Source organism: Amblyomma maculatum, chromosome 7 (assembly GCF_055883805.1).
Source record: "Amblyomma maculatum isolate TAMU_Amacu chromosome 7, ASM5588380v1, whole genome shotgun sequence".
NCBI classification, from domain to species: Eukaryota; Metazoa; Arthropoda; class Arachnida; order Ixodida; family Ixodidae; genus Amblyomma; species Amblyomma maculatum.
This window is the reverse complement of record NC_139350.1, coordinates 5,545,767-5,558,397: the sequence shown is the minus strand read 5'-3', so window position 1 is coordinate 5,558,397 and position 12,631 is coordinate 5,545,767. Positions and strand designations below refer to the sequence as shown.

Below are 12,631 nucleotides of genomic sequence, written 5' to 3'. Positions count from 1 at the left end.
CTTACGATGGTAATCGATGAAGCCAAGAAACTGCGAGTGATTACAATACCACGAAAATCCCAACAGAATAGCAAGATATGTCGGATTAATCTATAAAGTTCTTTGGCAGGAATGGAATGATCCGCATGCAGGTCGCCGCTCAGCCTTCCATACAAGCTTACAGTTCACAACTCGCAAAATTTACTGTTTCTAAAGTAGTCGAAGTGCTCTTCAAGGCAATGCACAGGTTGCTTTCAAAATGTCCTCTGCATTTGACTTGAATATAACTGCGCCAGAGGCGCGCCTCCAGCGGTCGGAATCTTCATGGCCGCGCCGGTCTTGGTTGCCAGCACGTGATGGGACCTTCGCGGTACTCCGGAAATCATCAACTGCGATTGATGATTGAGGCCTAGGGTGCCTCGATGCGAACCCGCTCGCTTCGAAGCACCCTAGTGGGGCCTAAAACCGCTCAATGATCTAAATGTAGCACCAACATGTGAAAATTGCGGCCCGCCTCCTTCCCTGCGCTTTTCTCCGGCGTTCGACCTTCCCATTGGCCGAGCGCCGTCACGTGCTCTGGCGCGCTTTTTCTTTTCTGATTGTTCAGCTTCCTCCTTTACAGCGGTGCAAGCTACGGGCGCGCGACGCATATCGTCGTGTATTATGTGCGGTTCACGTTTCTTTCGCGCTGTTCGTTGGAGTCTTTCGTTTAAAATGCCGGGTTGCTGCGCTTTCGGGTGCAGCACAAATGAGCGTGATGGCAAGCGGTCATTCAGAATACCGTCCGCGAATAGAGCTGCGGCGCGGAGCAAGGTTTGGCTTCACCGAATCGGCCGGGCGGATTTCAACGGAACACCATGGTCGGGGCCTTCCTTGGTCCTTGGCCGCGGCTCTGTGAGGTAAGTGAGCAATTTCTCATCCCTAAAATATGCTGCGACGCGCTATGTACGGATGTAGGGATTCGTTCATTTTTCCGCTCAGCTAAGTGTCATATTTTTACACTTTTCGTATTAAACTTCGAATATGAGGAGGAGGAGGAAACAACTTTATTTAACACATGACTACGCGTCAAGAAAGTCCTGGGCCAGGGTCACCAAGGCCAACTGATCTTTCAGCTGATAAGCTGCTAACCAAGTCCGCCACATTGGGGGAGGAGGGTGTGGAAAGTGGGGGGATTAAATTGCAACAGGGCATGAAAACATGCAATGTTCTAAGTTTGTATAGTGTTCGGAACAATTTGGGCATGCGGGGGAATGTCTGATTCGGTATAGAAACGATCTGGCAGGAGTAAGCAGCGTATTTAGTTGTATGCGTCTAAGAATGCGTATTTGCGTGGTAGTGAGGGATTTATCAGGAAGAGGAAGTGTACGAAGAGTTTCTTTAATGTTGTGGTAGTGACTGTTGATTTGTTTATTGTAGTGAAGAGCACTGTCCCACGTGGGTGGATAAGGCCAGGTAGTCCCACGCGCCCAGTGTTGAAGTTCGCGGGCGAAGCGATGCACTACCTCATTGCCTGGGATTCCAGCGTGACCAGGAATCCACCTCAGTGTGACAATGTTGGGACGTAGTTTGGTGAGAGCTCTGCGCAGATCATCCTGCAGTTCTTCAGGAATGCGACCCGTATGTATGGCGCGTATAGCCTGCATTGAACCAGTGTATATGGTATATCCTGAAGGGTTTGGGAATGCTTGGGCACGGTCTTGTATACTGGCGACTATTGGCATGGTCTTGAGAGTCATTGCAGGAGGAGGATCGATGTAAGGACCGAGGGTATGCGTCACTACATCGCTACAGCTCTCAACTCAGTAAGCAGCCGCTCCGACGTTAGTTCGGGATGCATCTGTGTCGACGATCGTGGAATCTGTAGGGTGAACGTGATTGGCAACGCGAGCGGAACGTCTGCCTGGGTTAGTATCGGGTGCAACATTTTTATAGCGAAAGCAATACTACTCTAGGTTTCGAGCCTTCAGCGTGGCGCGGCCACACTCTCGTCACGCTGTGACGTCACACACCACGTGATACTAGGGTGAAAGCTGGGCTACCAACTCAAGCGGTCAGCGTAGCGCGGTAGCAGCCGCGGCGCAGCGCGTGACTTCACACCCCACGTTAAACAAAAGCGGTCGGCATAGCGCACGTCAGGCACGTTCATACGGCTTGGTTAATACAGGGCTTTATATGTGGGCTGGCAGGGGCTGCCAACTTGGGTCTCTCGTTTCCCATGGGACGGTTATGTCAGAATCAGCCTGCTAGGACCCTGGCATTCACGTTACCCCTATAGGCCACTAAGGCACGTTCATACGGATTGGTTAATGCGGGGCTTTATATGTGGGCTGAGGAAGAAGAAAAAGAAACGAAGAACGCTCGGTCACCCGTAGCTAATGCTTTCGCTCAATATTTGGTTCAGCAGCGTTGAACCTTTGTAATTTTTTGGAATGGGGGTTATTTTGAGGTTATTCGGGAGAGAAAAAGGAGGGGTAATTATAGGAAGGTCGATAGGGTTGAGAGCAACCTGCTGAAGTATCCAATGTCCTTGTTTGGTGCTAGAAAGGCGTGCCATTTGCCGGTCTCGATGTTGTTGTATGAGCTCTCCTAGGGCAAGAACAGCCCCGTAGAGTGTAGGCGCTCCGTGGACGTATGGACAGGGACGTTAAGTGCTGCCTTGTACAATATATGAAGCGCAACCTCAATCTTATGTCTTTGGCGACAGGTTAGAGTAAGGTAAGGAACTGTATATAAAATTTTACTAAGTGCTAATGCGTGGACAAGCTGCTGACTTGACCCTCACGTAGCCCGGTGTGCTTATTGACTATGCAACGAACTAGATGCGTAAGCTGATTGGAAACTTTAATGGTTGCATATACATTGGCCTGATTAGTTAACTCATGAATATGAAGTCCATGTAATGAGGTGACCAGCCATTGTGAGATTGATTAGCTGGTTATGTTGGCGTTGATAGCGAGTTTTTGCAATCAGCAGCAATTCAGATTTTTCAAGCGCTGGAAATAGCCCTACTTTATCAACATAGCTAACGAACGCATCGATACCTTGATGTAGGGTCTCCTCTACTGCTCCAGGAGACCCAAAAGTGCACCAAAGAGTAAGGTCGTCTGCATAGAATGTATGTTTCAGGTTTGGGATAGACGCTAAAATACGAGATAGGGGAGCCATTCCAAGGTCAAAAAGGGTGGGTGATAGAATAGCGCCCTGAGGAGTACCACGTGTGAGGGGGAAGGGATCAGATATAGAATCGGGGCGACGGAACTTGGCCGTGCGTTCGCGGAGAAATGCCGTGAGGTAGCCGTGCGTCTTTGGACCACAGCCAGTAGAGGCAAGGATGTTTAATAGAGGATCGTGGGCAAGGTTATCAAAAGCCTTATGCACATCAAGGGCCACTATGGCTTGGATCTGGGAAGAGGGCGGAGGGTCAAATTCGCGCATGAGGAGAAAAAAGAGGTCCTTAGCAGACACACCTTTTCGGAAGCCAATTTGTTGAGGGGGAAAGAAATTTGTGGGCTCAAGATGAGCCACGGACCGATTGAGCACCATCCGTTCAATGGCCTTTCCCAGGAATGATGTTAAAGAATCTGGGAGGAGGTTTTGAAGCTCAGAATTTTTGCCTGGCTTTGGAAGTAGGGTTATAAGTGACTGTTGCCAATATGCTTGGAGTGTGCTTTCTTCTCAATGTAAGTCTATAATGCTCAGAAAATGTTATTTGCCCTTGTCAGAGAGATTTGGAATCAGTGAGTACGTATCTGGTCTTCACCTAGGACTGACTTCCGCTTTAGCTGTTCTAGCGCTCAGTCGAGATCCCAGAGGGTAAACGGCTCATCGAGTTCTGTATTGGAAGCAACAGTGTGCGGAGGATAAATACTAGGTAGGGGAGGAGGAATGTAGAGATCGCGGAGTTGGGCTGTTAAGGCATCCGTGCCTAGGTACGAATAGTGTTTCTCGAGAGTGGAAACAGGAGTCAGTTGAGGCCCGATGAGTACTCTGAATAAGTGCCAGGTTCTTTTATGATTTCGTGTGCTGTTGATGGTGTTACAAATTTTGTTCCAATGATTCGTGTCAAGTGCAACGCAGTGTTCTTTAACCTGTCGTGTCAATTCAGTGACAGGCTCAGACAGACGAGAATTGTTGGGCTGAGTGCGAAGGGTGCGCAAAAGTCGTTTCCGCTTCTTCCAGATGCGCACAAGGTAAGGGTCCGGATTATCTGACGGGGCTGAAGTGGAACTCTCCTGCGTAGCTTGTTTCTGGGCATGCTTAAGTGCTTTTGTCCAGCATTGAAGACTGCCAGTAGTATGAAAGGTGTCGCGAATAGTGCGAAAGGTATTCCAGTTTGTGTGATAAATTTTACGTTTACGCGGACGGGTACAGCTGTACAGTGACTTGAATAATGTAATGGTCGCTGAGCTGCTTTTCATCTGTAACCTGCTAGGTGACATCTAGCAGTCCACGTCCCAGTGTGAGGTCTGGCATGGTGGATTGTTGATACCTGTAACCTTCCCGAGTAATGGAGTTTGGGGTATTATAAACAGTTAATTCAACGTTGTTCGAGACTCCGACTTCGTGATAGGTTGGGACTTTAATGCCCCGCACGTTATCTGGGATTACCCACAGACCTTCCGACCTAGTCACATACTCAACGACGCAGTAAACGGAGCTCAATTAACCTCGAATAGGTATAGACTAAATGTCCTTGGTTATCAGCGACTCCATCATGCTTTCCGAGGCGTCGTCTTTGTCGAGAATGTAAGCTAACTGCATCTTTTGAGTCTATCGCCGCATTTAACGAAGCATTTAAGGCTCTTAGCCAAGAAAGGAACGTTTTATACTTGCTGACCGAGCATATTGTTTGACTCATATTCGAGTTCTAAAGAAAGGAAAAGAAGCTCGTGGATCGCCAGAACCAATCCTCGAGCCGTTGTCCGCGACCCTCGAAGACATGCCGCATGGATGAGTTATAAGTATATTGAAAATAACAGCAAATACCGCACGTCCAATGTTGTGCAGAATTGTGTCGTATAGAACCTGAACAATGAGGCCCGCGCAGGCAGCGAAGGTGCAATAAAAAACACACACACACACACACACACACACACACACACACACACACACACACACACACACACACACACACACACACACACACACACACACACACACACACACACACACACACACACACACACACACACACACACACACACACACACACACACACATATATATATATATATATATATATATATATATATATATATATATATATATAGCCTGCTTAGGGGAGCGTCTGTTGGCCGTGCACCGCGTAGGTGGAGCCACGGTCGAAACGCGAAAGGAGAAGCGGCGGCGCCGAAGGAGTAGAGAGGAGATACCGCTACTTTTAGTTCATTGAAGGGTTTTAGTTTGGCCGATACCGCTGTTACACCGTACGTCGAGAAAGCGAACCAGGCGAAGGCGGGAAAGGAGGAATGCTCAGACGAACAGCTCACGACCCCGTCTCCTGCTGCTGCCCGACCAGCAAGGAGGCAAGAGAGGAAGCGCTGTTGCGACGCGTAGGGCTCAGCCAACCTACCCCCTGCAGTCGGGCTGGCGCAACCCGACCCGGCGGTCGCTTAGCGCGACAGCGGGTTTTCAGCGCGACAGTCCTACTCAACCCGACGTAGTCGGGTTCATGAAAAACCCCTGTATGTCTCCTTCCGGCCCTACGCGCCAACAGTTCTAATCCACGGCATCGGATTCTACTTTCTGTACTAATGCTAATTTTGTTCCGCAAACAGTGGGGTACAAACGAACTAATAGATTGAAAAGTCTTGCTCATAGCGTTAAGGTTTAATTTCCATTTCTCCCACTCTGAGCTCAAGGCAGCTTACATTTTATAGTTATGTGTTCTCTGTTTGTTATGTTAGTATGTGTTCACTGTTATTCAGTGCCTACCGCTTTACCCTGTTCTTTCCAAAAATCTCAATGCGATTACTTTCTCTGCTTCATTTGTACTTGAGTTCAAACTATCTGCGACCCTTAAACAATTTGGTGCCTCCCAGGGGTTGCATATATGTGTTTTGGCCCTGTGCGCAAAACATATAAACCCTCCAAATTTTGACGGCCAAGAAAAAACTTTAAGCTAGAGAAGCGTTTTTCGCTAACGCCCGTAATATTTTTTGTGTGATTAACTGTTTCCCGCGCCCTTCCGAGTCTTTGTCATGAGTTGATTCATAATGTAAAGAGCAGGAAAAAGTTGGTGAGTTGTTTGCTGTCTTTAACACTCTTATACCACTCTGACAAACAACAAAGGTGGCACACACTCACTCCAGAATACACTCTACTGTCACAAATTGGAAAGCACATGGCCAAACGTCTACCGCCGGATTCGGTATTGGCCTTTTGCTTACTGCGCTTCGTGCGTTACCTTCCAGAAGAATTCAGGTTCCCAAAATTGTTTTGCTCCGATGCTTACCTTCGTAGTAAGCCCGGAAACCAACATGTCCGTTCTGGTTGCTTGAAGTGCGGTAGACGATGAGCATTCGGTAGCCCGTGCTGAGTAGCATTTCCGGGATGCGTCCTGTACCGCAGTACCGACCTGCAAGTCAACAGACATTAAAATGTAAGTTTATTATTTTTGGATTGAGAGGTGGGGGGAGAGGGTTACTTAAGCTACGCCTTTCAGAGCAAGACGCGACAGCGCTATCGGCTCCCGTTCTCGCGGATGTACCTTGCAGCGCGCTTAATCAAAAACTCTTTTTATTCGTGCTCTTCAATGTCATGCATACTGTTTAGCGTACAGTCGTAAGCTAGGGTAATATGAGGAAGACCATACGACAGAGATATAAGATTCCGCTTAACCAAGCCATGTCTGCGGGGGAATGTCCTAAGGGTTCGATTTCTTTCAACCTTTTATCTCAGAAGAGAAGCCCGAGTTGGCAGCTCCAGCAAAGTTGTCCATGTCACGTGGTAGAATGATGCCGCCACCTGCCATGTCCTTTATGCTTCGCTCACAACCCCAACGCCGAATTTCCTTGAGAATGGGTAGTTTAACGATACCGCGTTACAACACAACGTCACTCGGTTTTTTGGAATTAGACAGTCACAATCCTGCGTTCTGAGGCTCAAAGGCAATGCAGAGCCACATAGAAGGCATTCTCGTACAAGGTCAGGACAAGTGACAGTATGGAGCCCGGCGCTTGCGCGGACAGCAGCCAATAAACGCTGGGAGTCGGTCAGCTGGTGGTGAGTAGCCCATCCTCACTTACAGAAAATGATTAAGGACGCCCCCTATAATTTGCAGGCGGATGGATCTGGATTCTAAGTACTTTCAACTTTATTTCGAATCTACTCTGCATCATGAGCATGTTAAACTAGTACTGCCCCAACCTCATTAAGGTTTAACCCTATAGAGTCTCCCAGTCCACCTGGTTGTAATTAAGTTTGTACAGCGCTTACTGCTGATAGGTTGTAATCCCGGACTCGATATGTGGAGCAGAATCACTCTTCAACAAAGTTTTTCGAACGCGGTAGAGCTTTGTATCGTACCTGCGGTTGGTGGTTATTTCAAATCTACTCTACAGTAAGCGATTCTGCTGGACCGTCCACCTCCACTTCATGCCATTTTTTTTTGCCACTTTAGAGTCTGAGGTTCCCTCGAGCACAGGAGTACATAGTCTCACACTGCCACAGTCAAACGTAACCAAACAAAACAGCAGGCTCTGATACCTTTGAATGAACACAAGAATTCTTGACTAACCGCTCACAGTATATACGTTATCGTTAACAGCCAAAATTCCAATTATATTGTAGTCGAAGAAGAGGAAGTGCGAGCGTTCTGTAAAGAAAGAAGACGGTGATGCGGGCGATCCTTTCGGTGCTTTGGGTATCCCCGCCGTCATGCTGGTTCCTGCTGCCGTCCTGCTGACCTGCGGTCGCTGTCATCATCTCGTCCTCTGTCTAGGACGTGACATTTGGTGGAATCACCGGGTACGAATCCCATGCAGCGTAGCACTACACGTAATTCGAGCCCGGTCTTAAGTGCAGGCCGCCAAATTCTCTTAGTCTGCTACAGCACCTGAAAGCCGCGCCATTCGACGGCAACAAGGCCAAGCTCCGGAATTCGGACTCCTGCCCGAGGGGAAGACCGCCAGGGCTAACGTCACCATGGCCTTCCAGCCACAACAAACCGACAGTGCGGCTGCTGCGCGGATCATCTACGAGCCGGTGACTCCAAGGACTGTCACCCCATTTCGTGGCGATGTCCTGGACGTTGTTAAAAATTGGGTTCGACATTACGAGCGAGTTGCGCGCCACAACGGGTGGACACCGATCAGTGCCTTCAGAATATCTACTTCTCTCTGGAGGCAACGGCACTGTACTGGTTCGAGAACCACGAGGCCTCGTTGACCTCTTGGGAGCTCTGCAAGAACGAATTGGTCCGCACGTTTAAAGCGTGAGAAGCTTTCTTGTTCTCTGCGCTTACTTCAGACGTTTCGTTCGTAACTTCGCCCAGATCACAGCGCCGCTAATCCACAAAGACAGCGTCGACTCTGTGTGGAATGAAGAGCAAGAGTTAGCATTCAGGTAACTAAAGCAAGCCCTTTTGTCACCACCTATATTAGGCCACTTCGATCGAAATGCCGACACTGAACTCCACACGGACGCCAGCAACAAAGGACTAGGGGCAGTGCTTCTACAATTCCAGGATGGCGCTGAGCGGGTTATTGCGTACGCAAGTCGGCCTCTTCCCAATGCGGAAGGAAATTACTCGACAACAGCAAAAGAGTGCCTCGCCGTCATCTGGCCCGTAACCAAGTTTCAGCCTTTTCTCTACGGCCGCCCGTTTCGTGTGGTTACCGAGCACCATCCGCTTTGCTGGCTTGGCAAATCTTAAGGATCCCACGGGCCGGCTTGCAAGGTGGAGTCTTCGGTTATAGGAGTACGAAATCATGATCGTGCATAAATCCGGAAGAAAACATAAAGATGCTGACTGCTTGTCTCGGGCACCCGTGGGACTTTCGCCAGGAGGCTCAAATGACAGCTTCCTTGGGGCCTTGAATCCTGACGATATGGTAGATCTGCAACGACATGATCCCCGGCTTCGTCAACTGATGGCGCATCTCACAGGAGACGAAGATGTGGTACCTCGGGATTTCCTGCGTATTCTCTCTGCATTTAAGATTCGGAATGGTGTCTTGTACAAGAAGAATTTCGACAGCAGCCAGAGATCGTGGCTTCTTGTCGTGCCTGAAGACTGCGCAGTGAGGTCAGAAAGCGTGCCACGACGATCCTACCGCTGGTCATCTAGGATATACCACAACGCTTTCGCGCATTCGAGAAAAGTATTACTGGCCGAAACTCGCAAAGTACATGCATCAATATACAAGAACCTGTCGCCAGTGCCAAAGGCGAAAAACACCTCGTATACGCAACAGGCGGTCTTCTCCAGCCAATAGAGCCACCGAGTGCTCTGTTTCATACAATTGGAATGTATTTTTGGGCCCATTTCCGACGTCGAAATCAGGCAACAAGTACATTATCATAGCGACAGACTATCTAACGCGCTGCGCGGAGTCCCGCGCACTTCCGTCGGGAACGGCTGCTTGGGCAGCCAAATTTTTCATCGAGAGCATTGTCCTCCGGCACGGTGCCCCAGCAGTGCTGACTACTGACCGTGGCGCCGCGTTTGTGGCGCAACTAACTCAAGAGATCTTGCGACTAAGCTGCACCAGCCACCACCGAACCACAGCTTATCCGCAAACTAATCGGCTGACGGAGAGGCTCAACAGAACTATAGCCGATATGATTGCCATGTATGTGGACGTCGACCATCGGAACTGGGACGAGGTACTGCCCTATGTCACGTTCGCTTATAATATCGCAGTCCAGGAGACCACCCGTATGTCTCCTTTCCAGCTGGTGCATGGAAGGCAAGTCACCACCATGCTTGACGCTATGCTGCCTCACGCACCGCCAGACGACGTAGCTGATGATGTAGCGTGGTGTGTGTCCTCTCGTTCTCAGCCCCTCGTCTTGTGTGCGCTACAGCTTGGAAGTAGGCCCGGCTAGTATGCGAACGCGCAGAGGAGGCTCGGCAACTGGCCAGACTCCACATATGACAGCAACAGCGTACCATGCTCGTCACTACAACCTCCGGGGAGGTGACGTCAATTTCCGTCCCGGAGACAAGGTGTGGTGTGGAGACCGGTTCGCCGTCGAGGGCTTTCAGAAAAACTCATGAAGCGGTATTTCGGGCCGTACACAGTTCATCGTGTCGGTGAACTTAATTACGAGCTGCTGCCCTATGTAACGCAACCTTCGTAACGACGTTCATCGCGTCCTGACATTGTGCACGTAGTGCGGCTTAAGCCGTATTACCAGTGATCACCGAGAACCGTTCCTTCTACTAGCAAACGTTCCGAGACCGTGCGTGTTTCTGCGCGGCGGTTAATTCATTTTGTGTTTAGCATCGGGACGAGGCTTGTTTTTGGAGGGAGGCAGTGTAGCCGAAGAAGAGGAAGTGCGAGCGTTCCGTAAAGAAACAAGACGCGGATGCGGGCGATCCTTTCGGTGTTCTGGGTATCCCCACCGTCGTGCTGGTTCCTGATTTGCCCTGCTGACCTGCGGTCGCTGTCATCGTCTCGTCCTCTGGCTAGGACGTGACAATATTGTTACGTTGCAATAATCAAGGGGTTGTTTATTTGCAGTACTGCAGCAGCCGGACCAGGTGAAGCCTGCTAGTCCCAGAAACCAACGCTTCTTCCTTCTTCCCTCCTCCGTGCTCTGCTTGAGACCAAGTCCGTAACATTTCCCCCGCTGCAGGCGAAGCCTTCCGGGAGAGTCAATCGTCAGCACAAGGATGACAGGGCTTCAGACACGCGACGTGAGCAAGCTCATTTCGTGAAGAACATCGGCCACTTTTGGTGAGGCGCGCAATCCGATAGCTGAGGTCACTAATTTTCTCGAGCATAACACAGGGACCGATATAGTGCGCGAGCACTTTCTGACTTAGGCCAAGCTTCCTTAGAGGATGCCAAAGCCAGGGCATCTCTCCAGAGAGGTAGGTGACGTGGCGATGGTGGTCGTCATAGCGAGATTTCGAGCGCTTTTTTGAGGCGAGCGTTCTCAGGCGGGCTATCCGGCGGGCTTCTTCAGCCCGGCAGAGGATCTCAGCAATCCCAGGATCGTCGTCTGTAGAGAACGGGAGGATGGTTTCGAGGGTGTGTCGAGGGAACCTGGCGTAGAGGAGAAAGAATGGACTGTAACTTGTTGTTTCCTGTTGGGCGGTATTGTATGCGTATGCTGTAAATGGTAGTACAGAGTCCTAGTCTTTGTGGTCGGCGGCGACGTACGTGGAAAGCATGAGTGTGCGATTGGTTTGGTCGGTCAACCTATTTTGCGGATAAGGGGTAGAATGTCGGAAATGCGTTCGGCAGAAACAAATGAGTTATCCGACAACATCAGCGGTAAACTGACGAGTCGCTGATCAACACTTAGGGAGGCCCATGACCCATGCTCAAAACCCAGGGAGGCCGCAGTATAACACAGTGCAGCCGGAAGAGAGAGACTTGGTGTGCAGTAGCCGATGGAAGAGCTGCCGTCTCACAGTAACGAGTGTGATAATCAGTGCAGATAATAATCTATCGGTTGCAAGAATGAGACTAGGGAAAGGGTCCCAAGAGGTCTACCCCGAACTTCTCAAAGGCGGATCTTGGAGGTGTCACAGGATGAAGGAGACCAGGAAGAGTGCCGGTGGGGCGTTTGTGACTAGCACATTGAGCACAGCTAGCCACATACTTCTCAGTGGTTTGACGCATCCGCGGCCAGTAAAAACGTTCTTGGATGCGATAGATCGTCCGCGCAGATCCCAGGTGTCCCGAAGGTGGGTCGTAGTGCATAACGCGCAAAATAAAGGAGCGTAGCCTGAAGGGCGCCACCAGAAGGTAGCGGAGACCAGTGGAAGAGTAGTCCTTTTTGTACAAACGACCACCCCGTATACAATAGAGACTGGAAGCTGTAGGGTAGCCTGCAGCGGTAAAGAATGGTTGGAGATTCTCGTCCTTCCTCTGCTCAGTGCGGAACGTACGTGTATCAGGGAATGGAGGTAAAACTACAGCGATGTAATGATCAAAATTATCGGCGACACATTCGGTCGTGGGAAGCGGCAAACGTGAGAGACAGTCCGCGTCAGCGTGCCGGCGTCCACTCTTGTACAATACTGTGTAATCGAACTCTTGTAAACAGATTGCCCACCGTGCAAGACGGCCAGATGAGTCACGGAGGTTTATCAGCCAGCACAGGGAATGATAATCAGTAACCACTTTGAATGGTCGCCCGCATAGATAACAGCGAAATCGCTGAACGGCGAAAACAACAGCGAGGCATTCCTGCTCAGTAATTGTGTAATTGCATTCAGGTTTGCTTAAGGAACGACTGGCGTAAGCAATAACATGTTCGTTGTCGCCGTAACGCTGAATCAGCACAGCACCAATGCCAACACCACTGGCGTCCATGTGCAGTTCCGTTGGAGCAGAAGGATTGAAATACCAGAGAATCGGATGTGATGTTAGTAAAAACTTGAGCTGGCGAAAAGAAGTGTCGCACTTTGATGTCCACGCTTTATGGAGCAGGCACATGAGCGGGTTAGCGATGTCAGCAAAACGGGGAA

General features: G+C 49.9%; 1 protein-coding gene across 1 annotated transcript in view; it reads right to left on the bottom strand.

Moving 5' to 3' along the window:
- The window catches only part of LOC146182644 (protein tolkin-like), an 803,125-nt gene that overhangs the window by 118,317 nt on the left and 672,177 nt on the right, over positions 1 to 12,631 (bottom strand). The window contains exon 8 of the mRNA XM_084608884.1: positions 6,437 to 6,559. Coding sequence (XP_084465010.1) covers positions 6,437 to 6,559 — 123 coding nt within the window. The remainder of the gene's footprint in view (positions 1 to 6,436; positions 6,560 to 12,631) is intronic.